The sequence below is a fragment of the Anabrus simplex genome, chromosome 6 (assembly GCF_040414725.1).
Source record: "Anabrus simplex isolate iqAnaSimp1 chromosome 6, ASM4041472v1, whole genome shotgun sequence".
NCBI lineage: Eukaryota > Metazoa > Arthropoda > Insecta > Orthoptera > Tettigoniidae > Anabrus > Anabrus simplex.
Genome location: NC_090270.1, coordinates 172,350,635 through 172,370,003, shown reverse-complemented (window position 1 = coordinate 172,370,003; position 19,369 = coordinate 172,350,635). Strand labels below are relative to the sequence as shown.

The window sequence follows — 19,369 nt, the reverse complement described above, 5'->3', positions numbered from 1 at the left end:
AATGGCCTTCTGAACCAATCAAGTGTGCAATTCTCTACAGACAGCTAAAGGAGTGGCTATGGTTTGTACAGTACAGTAACATAGCGTAAAAATGACTGGAGTGTTGGACTCTGCTCTACATAAAATAGTACAGTGTTTTTGAGATGAGATTTGAAACACAGAGCCCAGTGGTAAGAGGCTAGTGCGCTGCCGCCTGAGCCATGGAGGCTCTATCTGAAGTTGAAATTAAACCCCAATAATAGTAACAGGCACATAATTGGGAATATCCCTCATATTACATATGCCAAACTTGGCTCAATATATACATTTTACAGTAGATAACTCAATAAGCTGGATGGATGTAACAGACGACCCTGGAGAGGAACAGGATTATGAACTGGCACACTGAATATACAAACATTGATTGGAAAAGTAGAAGAGATTATAGACATGATGGAAAGAAGAAAACTGGATGTACTAGGGCTGGCAGAGAGTAAGTGGAGGGGTGAGGGTAGGAGAGAGCTGCGGAATGGTTTTTAGTTGTACTGGATAGGAAATGATGAGGAAAAGCGAAATGGAGTAGGAGTGGTAGTAAGAAATGGATTGAAAGAGGAAGTTAAAGCGATAAGTGACAGATTGATAAAAGTCACAATAACAGTCAAAGGACAAAACCTGGGAAATTGTACAAGTGTATGCTCCACAAGCAGGATGCACGCAACAAGATAGAGATGACTTTAAGGAAGAATTGGAGAGACAATTGAATGGACAAAATAACGTGGTAATGGGGGACTTGAATGCCCATGTAGGCAAGGAAAGGAAGGCTTATAAGAACGTGCTTGGAACGGAAGGATGGGGAAATAGGAATAAGGAAGGAGAAACTACTGGATTTGTGCAAAAGAAGATTACATGATCTACAACTGGGAAATGAAGAGGAATGTTATAGATGTAAGGGTAACACCAGCAGAGGCCCTAGATTGTGACCACAGACTACTGGTAATGAAACTGAGAACAATGACGGAAAGGAAGAGAACAGAGAAGCAAAAAAGATGCATAAAAATATGGAAACTGAAGGAAAAGGAAACCAAGCAAGAATACCAGGAAAAAGTAAGATTGAATCTACCACCAAATGATACAAAAATGATACAAAGGAGAGGAGGAATGGGAAAGGTTCAAGAGGACACTAGTAAAAACTGCAGAGGAAGTTTGTGGGAAAACTAGTGCCAGAAAAAGATGCAAAGAGACCCCATGGTGGAACGACAGAGCTAAAGCGGCAGTTCGGGAGAATAATAAAGCTTTCAGAGTGTGGTTTCAACAGAGGACAACGGAAACAAGACAAGAATATAAGACGAAAAAGGAAGAAGCTAAAAAGATGGTAACAGAGGAGAAAAAAAAATGGATGGAAAAGTGGACAAACATGATGGTAGAGGATAGCAAAGGAAATAAGAAAGCACTCTATGGAATGGTCAAGAGTAAGAGGAAAGGCGTCCAACTCGTTGGCTGAACAGTCAGCGTACTGGCCTTCGGTTCAAAGGGTCTCAGGTTCGATTCCCAGCCGGGTCGGGGATTTTAACCTTAATTGGTTAATTCCTACAGCACGGGGGATGGGTGTATGTGTTGTCCTCATCATCATTTCACGACATGCAGGTCGCCTACGGGTGTCAAATACAAAGACCTGCACCTGGCAAGCCGAACCCGTCCTGGGATATCCTGGCACTAAAAGCCATACAACATTTCATTTCAGAGGAAAGGCATGAGGGAAGATGTTATGATAGACAAAAATGGAAATGAAGTACAGGAAATGGAGAAACTCAAAGGAATGTGGAAGGAGTATTTTGAAGATTTACTGAACCCAGAAGGATGCACTGAGGAGGAAAGTAGAAGCAGGGAGGAAGTAAGAAATATGGAAGAAGAAAAAGACTTAACATGGGCAGAAGTGGAGCTAGCACTGGACAAGATGAAAGGAGGGAAAGCCCCAGTGTTAGATGAAGTGAGTACTGAGATGGTGAGGGCAGCAGGAGAGGTAGGGAAACAGTGGCTTTATCGTATGTTGAAAGTAGTTTGGAAGGAAAGGAAGACCCCTGAAGATTGGAAGAAGGGGGTAATCATACCCATTTTCAAGAAGGGCAACAGAAAAGAGTTTAAGAACTATAAGGGAATCACATTGATATACCACTGTGCAAAGGTGTTTGAGAAGATTCTGGAGAATAGAATCAGAAAGAGGGTGAAAGAAAAGAGAAGAGCAGTATGGTTTCAGATCAAGAAGGTCCACAGTAGACCTTATATTTGCAGTAAGGCATCTACAAGAGCATCATTATGAATGGGGTAAGGATCTTGTGATGGCCTTCATGGACTTTGAGAAAGCTTATGACAGTGTGTGTAGAAACAAGAAAGGGGAAGCCTTACAGAGAAAACGGGTCGAGGAACAAACCGTAGAAAGAGTGAAGGAGATGTACAACGGGAGTGTCAGTTGTTTGAAAATAGGAGGAGAGAGAACAGGCTGGTTTGAGCAAAAAGGTGGATTAAAACAAGGAAGTGCTCTGTCACCTTTGCTCTTCGTAGTAACAATGGACGAGATAATGGCAAAAGTGGCAAGGAAAATTGGAGAAGGAAAAATGAAAGCGATGATGTTTGCAGATGACCCGTTAGTCTGGGGAGAAAAGGAAGAGGATATCCAGGAACAGTTAGATGCTTGGGTAGATGAGGTGGAACAATATGGAATGAAATTTAATACCCAAAAGAGCGAGATAGTGATCACAACTAGAAAGAAGGAGAGATCTACGAGAGGGATAATGCTTGGAGGGGAACAACTTAGGAAGGTAGAGAGTTTCAAGTACTTAGGTAGTATCATAGAGGAAAGTGGGGAGGTATTAAAGACAATGGGGTGGTACATAGTGCCTTATTTAAAATTTCTCTTTGACTATGTCATAAATAATAGTGTAATACCAAAGGAATGGAAGGAATCTATAATAATACCAATTTATAAAGGAAAGGGTGATAAAAGGAAACCAGAGAACTACAGACCAATTGCCTGACCAGTATAGTTTGTAAAATACTGGAGAGTTTAATAGCAAAGTACATCAGAGGGATATGTGATGATAAAAATTGGTTCATGAGGAGCCAGTATGGATTTAGAAAGAAATTTTCTTGTGAGGCACAACTGGTGGGATTTCAGCAGGACATATCAGATCAGTTGGATTCAGGAGGTCAGTTAGATTGCATAGCCATAGATCTTTCCAAAGCCTTCGATAGAGTGGAACATGGAATATTATTAAGGAAATTGGAGGGAATAGGATTGGACGTAAGGGTTACACGTTGGATAAAAACATTTCTAAATTCAAGGGTTCAGAAAGTCACAGTAGGAAATAATGTATCTCAGGAAGGAAGAGAAAGTTTGGAAGGGAATTGCACAGGGTAGTATAATCGGTCCGTTACTTTTCTTAATATACGCAAATGATTTAGGGAACAATATAACATCAAAAATAAGATTGTAGGAGTGACAAGATGGGATAAAATGAGAAATGAGAAGGTTCGAGATATAGTAAAAGAAGAGCCACTACAGAATAGGATAGAGACATCTAGACTTAGATGGTATGGACACATGAAGAGAATGACAGGTCAGGAAGATGAAGGCTTATAGATCTCATTGGTGTATGCCAATTTCTATGAATTCTCCATAGATGCTGTCAACTATTTTTGTGTAGTAATGTATAAAGTGTATACGTATATGGTGCACCACCGCTTTGGCTATTAAGTGTGAGCATACATGGATACGTACACCCAGCCTGAGAGGTTTAAGTAATTATAAGAAATAAATTGACGAGAGGGTCCACCTTTTCAATACAATATATCAAATAAATAATATTACATTAGTCTTAATATATTGTATTGTCAATTTATTTCTTATAATTGCACTTCAATATGGAACAAAACTGAAATTTATAGCTTATAGATAAGGATCAAGTAAGATATGAGCTTCCAATTCTTCACAATTTTAAATAATAATCTTTAGGTAAATTACATGAAAATATGTTTTAATGAGAAAAATATGTTATCAAAATGAGACTGACCAGTTGTGCAACTGCACCAGGATATGAGTGGCAAGAGAGCAATGAAGGATGTACTGGAGGAGCATCTCCAGCAGGTGGAGTAGTTCCCAAACTGTTGATCTCCTCTGGAATGGCTTCACAACTTACTCTGCAACACACATCAAATGCAAAGATATATTACTTGATTCCTAGACATATGGAGAGTTGATTTAAAAAACATCCTGTGACTTTCTTTTTTCACAACTTAGAATTATAATTTTTTTAAATGGCCTTATAAGGAGTGCAGACTTTCTTGCATAGTATTTGTAAATGACAGTAACAAATCAGCCCGAGACTGACAGAGCTATTTAATTTTTGTAAACTATTTGAGGGTGATAATTAAATTACCTGTATTTAACAAATTATTTGAAATTCAAGTGTCTATTGGAAGTACTGTAAAGAGAGTATTTTGATTGGTAACAGTGGGGAGTGGGAAGTCATTCTCGCCGTCAACATCATTCACTTCTTGTGTCTTCCAAGTGCACAACTGTAATCAATTATGGGTTGAGAAGACCAGTTTTAGATCCACAAGCTCTGACACAATGCTGGTAGATCAAATATACCAAAGCTCCTAGTAGTTGAGGAGCCTGGCAGTCATTTCTTCTCTGATTTTCTCCTTCATCTCTATGACTTCTTTTATTGGATTCGTGCCTTCGCCACTGTTCAATTTGTTGTGAATCCTCATGGACAATACATCAACACATCGGACAATCAGATGCTGCATCCTCTCAGTTACAATTTCAATATGAGATGTCTTCATAATAAACTTTGAACAGCCTTTTATTGTTCTAGCTGTCCTCCCTGATTATGTTGCCCATCCTTCAACTAAGAATACGTACATCACTTGGCATGCGGGCGGCGTGGCTGGCTCATAAAACTGACATTTGATGGTCATAGTGTTAATGTTATTAGCAGTGGTCTCTTGCAAGATACTGAGGTTTGTTCAATGGTCGTGCCATTGCGCTTTAAGTATTTTTATGTGGTAATTTTCCAGGTATTTTATGCACATCCTGTAACTTGAGGTGTGATTTATGCTCAGAGTACTCTAAATTATAACATATTAATCTTGTCTAGTCGTCCATGGCAGTACTAACCATGTGTCTGCGCATCAGTTCTCTCAGAGCACGTGAAATTATAATCTTATTTGCATGACTTGTCTATATGAAACGACACTATAATGATCTTGTCTGCCATCTGGTGGCATTTCTGGAAACGTTCGCTGGGCACCCAGCCCCGCAGCTGTGTGTATTCTCTGTGCGAAGAGAAACAGGCTTGGTTAGCAGAGATTCGCCCGCCTGTGCTGGTAGGAGCACGACGCACGTCTCTGGCAGCCAAGTAATCATGACGGCCACAAAACTGTTTTGCCGTTTGCCGGTGACATGGCTAGATAACGGCTAAGGACGCCAATTCATTGCTAAACATGGACTAAAGAGCCCATTTATTTCTTCAGTGTCACCTTGGGATTATTGGTATGCTACTTTGAAAACGTAATGATTCATCTTGTTATTCTGCCGGAGGACTGCAGCCATTTGAAATCATCATTATGTAAAATTTATGTCAACATTCAGATATGAGTATTATATGATTATATTATTACTATGAAGATACTGTGGACAACGATAGTGGTTTTCTACGAATTTCTTCTTGTGTCTACCTTATTACATCAAGCGACCTAAATTCTACAACGTGTTTATACATTTTAAATCGGTCTATACTGACTTGCATGTGACTCGGATAACTGAAAATGTTTGGCATTGTTCTGGAATAATAGTTATCTGTGAAAATTAATTCCTAAAAGGTTACTGTTAATGTACGAAATGATCGCTGGTGTATGTGTACAGATTATTATTATTATTATTATTATTATTATTATTATTGTTGTTGTTGTTGTTGTTGTTGTTGTTGTTTTGTATGACTAGGGCTAGGAGTAGGAAGAAAGCAGCCATGGCGTTAATTAAGGTACATCCCTATCATTTGCCTGGTGTGAAAATGGGAAACCGTGGAAAACCATCTTCAGGGCTGCCGACAGTGGGGTTCAAACCCAATACCTTTCAAATGCAAGCTCACAGCTGCGTGACCCTAACCACACAGCCAAGTCGCTCAGTAACTCTAAAACTATTACAATTGTAGACATATTACAGGTGACATTTTAAATCTATTGGTGTGGCCTTTCATAGGATACTCAGTACATTAATATTATGTTGTGTTATTTACTGACATTTTCAAATCTATAAGCAAAATTATCACAAAAATTACTTATCATCACCACCTATTCAAAACATGCCACATATTATATGGTTGAAATTTACATAATACTATATAAACTTCTCAAGGACATGTTTCACCCATTTTTAAGGGCATCATCAGCCTGTAGGCAACCTTAAGGTCAAATGTCTGAAACCTTGTCTATCTATCAAATCTTTTAAGAAAAATCTGTTTTAATTTTTTAATTATTTTTAATTATTCAATAAAATTCCCTTCAATTAAGAAAATAAATGTTGGTTGTTTTTTTACACATGCACTTGCTACTGCCAAAATTTCAGGATGAAAAACATATGCATAAGAAAGGAAACACATTTTGCTGTATTTTAAACATTTCTTTTTTCAACATCTCTCTTCACAAAACAGTCATACTGATGTAGAGTCATTTTACTTTGCTACAGAACATTGTTAAGGTGGCTTGTGATGGGCTTCGAGATGCTGTCATAAGGTCTGATACTCAGGGAGGACAATGAAGGAAGGGTGACCAGGCGATTGGAAATTTAAAAAATAAGGCATTTACTGTGAAAAAGGAGGTTGGAGAAAAAAGGATGCATGAAAATAATTGATTTTTTACTATACCAAAGTAACATTGAACTTAAGCCTTAATATTTCATTTAAACTGAAATTAATCTATATTACAACTGTGTATCTGGCATAAGCATTTGCCTATTTCTTCTTTTAAGAAATTTTCTTACTTGCGGTATGAAATGCTCTTGAAACAAATTGAGGAATATTTTCCTAATCATTCAGGCCCCCTTCTGATTGTAATAATCAACAGGCAAGAGCTTCAAGATATTTATAGAAGAGGAACATTTTCTTCCTGATCAAATATATAATGTTGATGAGTTAGCGCTAATGTGGAAATGTCTTCTTACGAAAACTCTCACTTCACAAAAGGAAAAGTCTGCTCCTGGACACAAATCTTCAAAAGAATGCATTACAAACATGTGCTGTATCAACGCCTCTGGAAGAAAAAAAAACTCTGGGTTAATTTTACTGCCATTTTATACAAATTGTGGACAGTATGCAAGCCAAAAGATTCAATGTTCACCAACATAGGAGCATCTGGAACATCATTTAATAAATTATCAATGCCCATCTGAGAAACTTTATTCAGTGACTCGCCAAAACCACCGGTGAAATGTGTGCACTTACTACACATCTCAATAACTTGTTTAAGAAAATAGGGATCCAAACCATAAGTGATTGTATATGCAACTTTCGTTCTGTGCACTTGAACTTTCGAAGCTATTTCAGAGTCTGGAAACATTACTGGGAACAAACTTACACTAGCTTCAGTGGCACGTAAAGAGTGGTGTTCTATGACAGCATGCATGCACCACATAATCTCAGCTTTGGTTACTTGCTCTCTTGAAAGATAATTCTGTAGAGATCTCATCTCTGGCAAACCTTCTTTAATAGAAGAAGAAGAAGAAGAAGAAGAAGAAGAAGAAGAAGAAGAAGAAGAAGAAGAAGAAGAAGAAGAAGAATCTGAGTTATATGTGATAAGAGTCTGTTGTGGTAGCTGTGGCAGACAGAGAACAATTTGTGTTTGTTATTTAATTTATTTTCCGGGTTGAACCGTGTTGTGCTTGTACGCATATCACGTACAGTTTGCCGACGTTTCGAATACATTGCAGTATTCATTGTCAAGGCGACTGAAATACCCCTACTCGATCCGAGGTAATCAGTCTCCCAGGCAGAGTTACACTACTAGAGTGGCCTTGATCTTGGCCTTTTATATCCTAGCCTATCTGGCTGGCGTAAGCCCTGGCTGTCTCGCGAGGCTTCTGGAAAGTTTATGTCACAGCCAGGTAGTGGGGGCTTGCCCGCGCTGTTATGTAATGGGGTTGCGGCCCGTGTGTTTATGTTGTGGTCTGTATGTCTTAAGCTATGAATGATGGGCATCCAAGAATTACTGATTTTGTATCCTTCTTCTAAATTTATGTTATTCGGATGTTTCTTGATTTCGATAGCCTCGCGGATTTTTCTTTCCAGATTCCAAGGGATAGCTGCTAGGATCTTGGTCTTGTCAAATGATATTCCGTGCCTAGTTTCGTAGGAATGCTTGGCTACTGCTGAAATATCTGTGTTTTGGTTCTTGGTGTGACGGATATGTTCTTTTAGGCGGGTGGAGATCAGACGTTTTGTCTCACCTACATAACAAGCTCCGCAGCTACATTCAATGTGATACACTCCAATGTGAGTCAGGGAGTAAGTGTAGATCTCCTCTGAATTACGTACTATCTCAAATAAATATATGCTACGCGGCTCTAACTACCGTATCTGGTTAACAGACCTAGCAAACATGACCAAGACGGAACAGATACCACAAAATAAAGAAATAAAAAAAATCAAAATTATATAAGTGGGAATATACAACTTACTGCCTATCCTACTATCCTGAGTTTGAGGTCTGTACTTGATTACTCTAAACAAATTGTTATTTACATCAGACAGCTATTGTTGTGGCTGACGGCCACCCTGAACCTAACTGCAATAATTTACATGCTTAGAACCAATTGGAGCGATCTAACCTGGACGTATCAATGGCATTGCGAGGCAGCCCCTCTATGGACCCCTGGATTTTACTCTATGTTGGCAGTTGTCATCGCCGGCAGCACAGGTATGCGGATTACTGGATACATGCTGGCTGATGAAGGCTTCTCCTGCAGCTTCCTCGAAGGATGTGAGATGTCTCCTTCGGCGTCGTGATAAGCACGCCTTCCTGATATCCCCGTGTCGATGCTCGGGGTTTTGACAGCTCCTGCCTTTTCTAACTCGTCGTACTTCTTTCTTGTTCTCAGCATGTCGTTGCTCCCACTGGGTCGAAGAAGGGGAAATTTCTTTCCCGAATAGATCGTGCCTGGTGTTTGCGGCTCGCAGTTCAGATGCTAGTCTCAACGTTAGCTCGGAGTCTTATCACGCAGTCCCGACAGTAAGACAGTCAAAGAATGAATCTCAAGCACTCCGCGGCTCCATATATATAATACAGCTCGCTTACCCACGCTAACGAGTTACCCGCGACATTCTCCCGCTCGCGGCTTGCATGCATAATGCGTGCCAAGTACTTATCTCCCTTATGCACTTCTCACTATGCTCATGCCGCATATCACAATCTTGTGCCGATTACGGAGGTTGCAATTTTCTCATCAAATCAAATGCATCTATTCTGTCCTCAAAGATATAAATTAATTTCTTTCTTCGCTCCAAATCCTTTGTTGGCACGCTACATAGGTGATGTGTTTGGCGTCCTCTGCCTAAATTAAAGAGCTTCGCTGGGGTTATAAATTTATCTTATGAGATTCTAGAAACTTCATAATTACATAGCTGATTTCTTCCCACGAGAACTGCTCACACTCCACTTCTCTCATGTAATAAATTAGTATACAAGGATCTTCAGGGTGGTCTCGAATATTCCAAATATCGCAGGCTAAAATCATGACTATAAGACAATGAACGGAATGGTTCATTACTTCACTATTCAAATGTTCTTTTTAAAACTAACTTGAAAGGGATGCCGAGAACTGGCTGAACTTGACACTACTGGCATGCTTCTTTCCTCCCATGTGACTTTTTAATGCTGCTAAGAGAAAATGATGTTTTACATATTAGACAATATGCTGAAAATTTGTCCTGAGGTATGGGTTTCAACCATGTTCTGAAAGTATCATCAAGCAGCTACCTTTCATTAAACAAAGTTTTCCTTGGCTTCGATGAAGTCATTATCGGCTGAAAAAAAGAAGTAACATAAGGATACTGTAAAAATCTTTAGATAGTCCTATACTCTGCACGGCTTTCTTCTAAATGACAGTTCACAAAACATGTGAGCATTATTACCTTACTCATGCTGCCAGCACTCTACTGCTTCGATAACAGCTGATGCAATATAACTGTGGCAAACAGCCCTCGTAAAATGTAATATCATCATCATCATTTCCCAACTCCAGTTTCCCGGGTGTGGTGTACAAGCGCTCGCCATCTCCTTCTGCCTTCATACATCTTCTGTTCCAGTACATCCTCCCATTTGTGTTCTCTCTCCTCCACATCTGATCTTACAGTCTCTATGCAGTGTTTTCTTGGTCTTCCCTGTGGTCTTCTTCCTTTTTTTTCTATTGGCTTTACATCGCACCGACACAGATATGTTTTATGGCGACGATGGGACAGGAAAGGTCTAGGACTGGGAAGGAAGCGGCCGTGGCCTTAATTAAGGTACAGCCCCAGCATTTGCCTGGTGTGAAAATGGGAAACCATGGAAAACCATCTTCAGGGCTGACGACAGTGGGGTTCGAACCTACTACCTCCCAAATACTGGATACTGGCCGCACTTAAGTGACTGCAGCTATCAAGCTCAGTACCTATGAGATAACGGTCAAAATATTTTCTGGCAGGACTTTACCTGTTCATTCTCTTTATGTGCCCATACCACTGAAGTCTGCATTTCTTTATGACACTGGTAATAGGAACCTCGATACCAGCTACTTTCCTATTTACTTCATATCTGATCTTGTCCTTTCTGGTAGTTTGGTTCATGGTTCTAGTGAATCTCATTTCAGTTGCTTGGATTCTACTGAAGTCTTTGTTTAGTAGAGTACATGTCTGTAAACCATACGTGATGATTGCTACAAAGTAAGTGTGATACATGATTGTTTTTGCTTTTTGAGGTATTTTGCAGTCCCAGAGAAAATTTCTGCCTTGACTGTAGAAGTTTGATGCTTTCTGTGTCCTGCTGAGTATTTACTGCCTAACAGTGTTGTCTTTCGAGATTGTGCTTCTGAGGTACTTGAAGTGGGAAGCTGATTCGAATTTTACTTCCAGAAATATATTTGAGCTTGTTCCTTCCCTATTGATGGTAATTTCCACTGTCTTTGTTTTGCTTATCTTCAGTCCAAAATTTCTGAATGTATTGTTCCATTCCTTAAGTTTCTTCTGAATTTCAGCTTCTGTCTCTCCCCATAAAAGCACATCATCAGCAAATACCAGGGCGTTTGGTTCACTGTCCATTTTCTTGAAAGATTTTATGACCTTGTCCATTACTATTACAAACAGGAGTGGTGATAGGGCACTTCCTTGTTGGACACCTCTCTTTATTTCAAACCATTTTGATCGTCCGTTGCCTATGTGGACACAGCTGTAGCACTTCTGGTATAGCGTCTTGACTTCGTCAATTAAGCACTTTGGCATATTTAGGTCTTCCAGACTATCCCATATCTTTTTTCAAGGAACGCTATCATATGCTTTTTCAATGTCCACAAATGCAATCACAAGATTTCTTCTGTATTCCCAGTACTTTTCTGTCAGCATTTTTACTGCAAAGATAAGATTCACAGAACTTCGACCTTTCCTGAACCCGTGTTGTTCTTCCTCAAGGAAAGGTTCCACTATCTTCCTAAGTCTGTAAAATGTTATACCATACTAAGAAAATCACATGCGAATCACAAGTGAAAACAAATTTACAAAACCTTCAAAGATAGTGTATGCACTTCCTAACAATATCTGACACTAAAACAAGAACTAACCAACACACGGATGTAAATAAAATTACATCTACAGTGAACACTATTGAAAACCTATACCACACACGCCAAGCGAGGTAGCTTAACCACGTGGCGATGTAGACACTACATTTGGCAGCCAGGTTTCGAGATTGTGTTCAACCAATATAAATCTATATGAATGGCAGCTTGGGATTGGCTGGGTCAAGACTGAATACATACAAACATACTTCACAAACTCAGAATCTCCAAACCAACAAACAACTTTCATCATACAATGTGATGTCACTTTATTTTGTATCTTGTCCTGTATTCACAAAATTACACGTGATATTACAAGCTCCAAGTCGTGCCTCAAAACTTCCGAACCCCTCGCATGAAAGAGGTTAGAATAGGTTAGAAACGCAACATGGCGCAGCCCGAACAGCGCCATGATACACATTTACACAAGGCTTACCTACGTCAGCGCATTTAAAATAATGATAATGATGATGATGATAATAATAATAATAATAATAATAATAATAATAATAATAATAATAATAATAATAATAATAATAATAATATTATACAAGTCATCCTTGGGTTGTGGAATTTTGCCTACATGCATATTTTGATGTGGAAGCCATGTAATTAAGTGATTAGAAAAACTGAGAATGCAATATAGGCCTAATTCGCTAGTGGCTTCATGTCGCACCGACACAGACAGGTCTTATGGCGATGATGGGATAGGAAAGGCCTAGGAGTTGGAAGGAAGCAGCTATAGCCTTTTGAGAGGTAACTACATATCTTATCTTCAATGTCTGAATGTTGATGGAAGAGCACTGCAAGCAAGGTACAGCCCCAGCATTTGCCTGATGTGAAAATGGGAAACCACAGAAAACCACCTTCAGGGCTGGCGACAGTAGGCCTAATTCATCAAGCTCGCCATTCCCCAACAACACAGAATATTCGATAGTAAGCAGATCAAAACATTGAAAATTTGATCTATCAATCGATCGATCACAGTTGCCACTGCTTACGATAGGCTATCCATATAGCTATTGATGCTATCGGTTACTTCACATTCGAGATCACATTTAAAAAAAAATGTTTCTTAAGTTTTCTTTACAATTTATTCCTGGCATAAAAAACATGCCCTTGATTAATTTTTTTAAAAGTTTTATTATTTTTATTTAAAATTCTATTTGTTCAGGGCATCGACCCATGTGAATCTTTTGCCCCTACTGGCACCATATTGTATGAACCTACGTGTAATTGGAATGGCAGTAGTGTGGAATGTTGTGTGTCAGGATAGGAAGATTAAGGACGTCACAAACACCCAGTCCCCAGGGCAGGGATATTAATCATTACAATCTAAAACCCCTGACGTGGCCGGGAATAGAACCCGGGGCTGCCGGGTGACAGGTGGATGCATTGCTCCGTACACCGCGGGGCCGGACTAGATTAATGTTACAAAAACAGAAAAATGTGCTTCTATTACATGGATAAATACGGTATGTCCATTTTATGTGGCAAAAGAACAAATTTCCAGATTTTTTTTCTGATTTCCCTGACAATTCCCAGTTTTCCACGTTTTCTATATGGGTGGACACCCTGCATTTTACAGTTCCAATTTCCCGGGTACTGTTGTCAAGCCTCTTCCACTGGCGTATGTTCTGTTTTTAATGACATCCTCCAGTGTCCCTCCCTGATCTGCACAGTCCATCTTTAGAATGTCCATCTAGTGAGTTCTTGGTCTTCCCACACCCATAGTCACATGGACCAAAAATTATCAGTTAGATCATAAAGCAGAAGCTGAGAACAGTCACAGAGCTGCAACGGGAAAAAGAGCAGTATGGTTTTTCAGAGGTAACCACATATCTTATCTTCAATGTCTGAATGTTGATGGAAGGGCATTGCAAGCCAGGGAAGAACCCATTCCCAGATACTGAAAGGCACACAACGTTGCAAGAGAAATCTAGCAGGGTCTGAGAGAGATGAAGTTGCCTGAAAGACTGGTAAGGAAAATCCAGATTCAAGAGAACTGTACCAGAAGGTTCCAGTCAAGAAGGGGGTTCAGCAGAGTAGTCCACTGTGCTCACAGTTATGGATGATATAATAAAGAGCATTAAGGAACAATTGGCTGAACTCAATGCAGTTGCTTTTGCCAATGACAACATGATTTGGGGGGAAATTGTAACGGTTCAAATCCCGTTATAAGATGATATCTGTATTTTTATTATTTTATTATTTTATCTGTGTTATTATTATTATTATGTCCATATTATTATTATTATTATTATTATTATTATTATTATTATTATTATTATTATTATTTTATCTGTGAGATTACTATTATTGTAATATAATTATTATTCAATTCTATTCTGCAATGCTTGTCGCTTGCATGATTGTAGTTAACTGTATACATGTGTGTGTGTGTGTGTGTGTGTGTGTGTGTGTGTGTGTGTGTGTGTGTGTGTGTGTGTGTGTGTGTGTGTGTGTGTGTGTGTGTGTGTGTGTGTGTGTGTGTGTGTGTGTGTGTGTGTGTGTGTGTGTGTGTGTGTGTGTGTGTGTGTGTGTGTGTGTGTGTGTGTGTGTGTGTGTGTGTGTGTGTGTGTGTGTGTGTGTGTGTGTGTGTGTGTGTGTGTGTGTGTGTGTGTGTGTGTGTGTGTGTGTGTGTGTGTGTGTGTGTGTGTGTGTGTGTGTGTGTGTGTGTGTGTGTGTGTGTGTGTGTGTGTGTGTGTGTGTGTGTGTGTGTGTGTGTGTGTGTGTGTGTGTGTGTGTGTGTGTGTGTGTGTGTGTAGATTAACACTAAAGACATGTACATTGAGAATTGTTATATATCAGATGTTGGATGTGACACTGTTACATTGTGCAATACTGCTGGCATTACTGTCAAGTCATCGCCACGTCATGGCTACGTCATCGTGCTCATTTGGCGGTGCACTCACTACTGGGAGAGACATACTGGGAGCCCCGGGGGATTTTACCATTACATGTAATATTTGTTGCGAGGTGGGAGTAAATAATAACTATTTCTGGAGGTTACGTAGGTGCGTCAACCAACGTCTATATAAGGTGGCTGCATATTGCAGGGTCAGTCATTATTCTACTGGAAGGAGAGGCACAGTTGGCCATTAAGTGAACGAAGATGGAGTGGCCTCAGTCAGTCAACGGGAGTCAATAGTTAAACGGAAGATGAAGAGAGAAGAAATGGATGGTGAACTGATGGAGTCATATAAGGACACAGTTGCAAAGAAGTTATACCATACAGACTTACAAAGAGGTCATATGATATGGAGAAGAAGCAGTCACATGGATACATCACCAAATTAGGCGTGACACATCTACAGTAAACACCAGATTTAAGGAATACGTTGTAATTACACTCAAAGTGTTGAAGGTACAGTCAAGTGAAACAGTGAGGGATATATTCCGTATAAACTGTTAAATGTCTGGTCAAGACGAATTCAAATTCATGCCTAGTTTCTTACAACAAATTAATCTAAAAAGTCACCTAATCGATACTTTATTTCTTTTGCCATTGGCAAACTTAAAAATACATTAACAAACACAGTACATGTTTCGACCACTTAGTGGTCATCTTCAGCTGTATATAAAAATTCACAGCGGAAGAAGAAGAAGAAGGTACACTCAATTTTTTCTAGATATTCAAACAATTCGGATAAACAACCATTTCCAGTTTAAAATACACAGAAAACCCACTTTTACACCGACTACAATTAAAAGCGATTCTTTACATCCCACTTCACAAAAGAAATCCGCCTACTACAGTTTCGTCAACAGGGCCTTTGAAATCCCGTTAACAGATACAGACAGAAAGAAGGAACTATCTTTCATTCGTCAACAAGCCTTACATAACGGTTTCAGTTTGAAATTCATTAACAAAATCATTACTAAGTGCAAATATCAACAACAAATTAAACTAAAGCAACAATCGGAGAATGCAAAGAAATACGTCAAATTCACCTTTAATAACCCGAGGATTTATGAAATCACGAATTTGTTTAAGAAGCACAATACCAAAATAGCTTTCTCAACCAACAACAATACAAAACACAGATTTTTTTAATCACAATAAAGTCAATAAACTTAAAGATGACGAATTCCAGGAATCTGGCATTTACAGATTGACATGCCCAGTGCAAAAAAACATACGTGGGGCAATCTGGGAGGAGCTTTTTAATTAGATATCAGGAACATGTTAATGCAGAGAAATACAGAAGATACTCTGCTATGGGAGCTCATATGAAGGAGGCAAATCACAATTTCACTAACATCAGACAAGATCTCCAAATTATCAGTAGGATTAATAAAGGAAGTTTAATGAATAACCTAGAAAACATCCACATTACTCTCGATAAACTAGAGAACAGGGAACGGAATCTAAACGAAACGAACGAAAAAACCTCCTATACGAACAATTCAGTAAATACGTGGAAATGGTAAACAGTAAACAAACAAGAAAAACAAATGAAATACTCGAACACGACGTCACTGAAACACAACCAGTAATCCCTCCCCCCTCACAAGACGTACTAGATGACGACACAACTCTACTTCCCCTTTCTCCGGAATATTCCACGAACAATCAGACCATGTCACACCGCTATCACACTAGGTCGTGCATGAAGGCAGTTCTCCGAGGCAACACGGATTAAACATTTGCCAGATAAGGTAAGTCAAGGCCACGCAATCTCGAATACAAATATCTTCCCGCTATCTATTTAGAATTCGGAGCTTTTTACTTTTATCATATGTCATATTTTAATATATTACGATCTGCTGCTGGTTACAGATCGCGAGGCAAGCTGCCCGAATCAGATCGCCATTTTATATAACAGAAGCCACCACAGGGTTTTAGCAAGTTAAACGACTAACACAATTTCTTTTATCACATTCCGAAGAGCAATTCTCAGAAGTTAAACAGTCGACACGGCCTTTTAACCACAAGAATATCACTCAAGGAAGTTATTATATATAAACAATAAATACATGAAGACTGGTGCATATGACAAACTTTCATTCAAGCACAAGTGTTTTTGAATAAGTGCCTTACCATAGACACTTTAGAATATTTTAAAATATGTTTATTAAAAACAAAGTGTTTAACATCACCACAGACGCAAATTTTAATTAAGTTATTATTTTTCTCACAAATGCCTGAAGATTATTACAAACACAAACTTTTTATTCATGCCACCTAATGTTATCAAAAAGAATTTTACCATAGACGCTTTTAAATACTTTAAATATGTTTTTCATCATTTAAGTTTTTAAACACAATTGTAAACGATACTGTAATTTAAGTATCATTCACATAATCTCCTTACCCCCCCCCCCCATCTTCCATTTCATTTAAAGCATTTAGTACAATAGTTTTTTGGATTCCCATGGGATATAGTTTTAAGATTCAATGTGCTTGCTTTTAAATGTTATCATCTAAGATTTTTTATTTTTTTTATTTTTTAATGTTTTTTTTTATACAGCTGAAGATGACCACTAAGTGGTCGAAACATGTACTGTGTTTGTTAATGTATTTTTAAGTTTGCCAAAGGCAAAAGAAATAAAGTATCGATTAGGTGGCTTTTTAGATTAATTTGTTGATTATACTCATCGATACGGCCATGAAGTGGACAGTTTGCAATAGTTTCTTACAGTTGCAATGTCATAATTTCATATTCTCATCTGTTTTAATCGCAGCAGTTCTCACTATTTTATATATTGTTTCAAGAATATATTTTGTTCTATCAAATTAATTTAGCGTTTCATTTCTACAGTAAAATTACTTAACCTCAAATTTAATGGGAGAACCGAACGCCAATCTCCTTTTCCCAGAACTTATATGGTATGTTGTCAAAAGTAAGCTTATTACCCCACACCCTAGAGATAGTCAAGATTCTCATTCTATTATTGCTGCAATGAGTGGTAGCTGGCGCCCATCAAACAACGTATGTGTAAGTAAGCAGGTAAGAAGTAAGTGCGAGTACAAGGTCCGACGAATGTGTATTTTATTTAATGAATATTAATTTTCACATTTTCCATTTTAAATGCAGATATATATGTATGCAAATTCAGTAAAAGAGTTAGGAACATCGTTACAAAATAGATGGTGAGATGCAATAAGACTTGACACGTAGAAAGCCAGGTTCCACAAGTTCAACCTCATGATTAGTCTGACTACGGTGATTGCAGAACTAACTAGCAAGATTCAGTAGTGGACCATAGGCTGGACAAAGTGGAAATTGGAAATTTTCACCTTCCTTACCTTACCTCTCCAAAAATAAACAGGCACAAAGAGGTCACCAAGAAGGTATATGAGTTCCCACTTCTAACAACCAATGAAGACCCTCCCTTGAAGATGACAAAATTCGTGGCTTGGGTACATGAGAATGGAGCCATCAAGAACAGAATTGGAAAGGAAAGTAGAAGAAAAAGATCCAAAACTTGCTGGATGCATATGGTCCAGACTGAAACTGGAAATAGGAAAAAGGCACTAGGTAATGTAATGAAGAATCAACAATCAATGCTATTCAAAATAAACTTTCAACACATCAGGTCATGCTCAGTAAGTATAGTACGTATCGGAGAGATGTTAAGCCTAGAATAAAAATGGCTGACTCGACATCAGTGGAATTCAAACCAACAACATTCCAATATTATAAGTTGGATGCTCTATCCAACTGAGCTACGGTAGCCTAGGTCATATTTGTTCTGTTGGGAAGGATCTATGCTACAGGTGCAGCACTACTGCCATCACACTGTAGAGTGCACACAAGTCCCCTGTTGTGAGCCAATTCAACGAATACCGTATTTACGCGTATAATCGCCGCCACTGAATAATCCCCGCACCGTAACGTCAGGAGGGCTGATTTTGAAAAAAAAAAAAGTACCAACATTGACTCAAATACAATCTGCATCCCAATTTCATGCCTCAATTAAAAAATATATATATGCGGGTATTATTTGCGTAAATACGGTATTTAATTTTCATGACCACACTGTACTCAAAATAAACTTTCAATGTATTAGGTCATGTTTAGTACACATAGTGCATTTTAGAGATATTAAGTACAGAACAAAAATGGCCAACTGGACACCAGAGGCATCTGAATCCACAACCTTCCATTTTCCGGTTGGCCATTTTTGTTCCGAACATAACATTTCTTTGATATGTACTGTATTTAATACAACCTAATGCATTGAAAGTTTATTTAAAGCACAATGCAGTCATGAAAATTACATATTCAGTGATCAGTGCAATATTCATGCAAGTGATACACTGACTGACAGAGCAAATGCAACACCAAGAAGGAGTGGTCAGAACTTTATGCCAATTGCAGGGTAGACTGACGTCACTGAGGTATGCTCATGATGTGAAATGCGCCGCTGTGCTGCGCACATAGCGAACGATAAATGGGACACGGCGTTGGCGAATGGCCCACTTCGTACCGTGATTTCTCAGCCGACAGTCATTGTAGAACGTGTTGTCGTGTGCCACAGGACACGTGTATAGCTAAGAATGCCAGGCCGCCGTCAACG

General features: G+C 38.8%; 1 protein-coding gene across 3 annotated transcripts in view; it reads right to left on the bottom strand.

Moving 5' to 3' along the window:
- gig (tuberin) overlaps positions 1 to 19,369 on the bottom strand; it is a 619,250-nt gene that overhangs the window by 160,175 nt on the left and 439,706 nt on the right. For all 3 annotated transcript variants that reach the window (XM_067150053.2, XM_067150054.2, XM_067150056.2), the window contains one exon: positions 4,047 to 4,173. In XM_067150053.2, the coding sequence (XP_067006154.2) occupies positions 4,047 to 4,173 (127 nt within the window). The remainder of the gene's footprint in view (positions 1 to 4,046; positions 4,174 to 19,369) is intronic.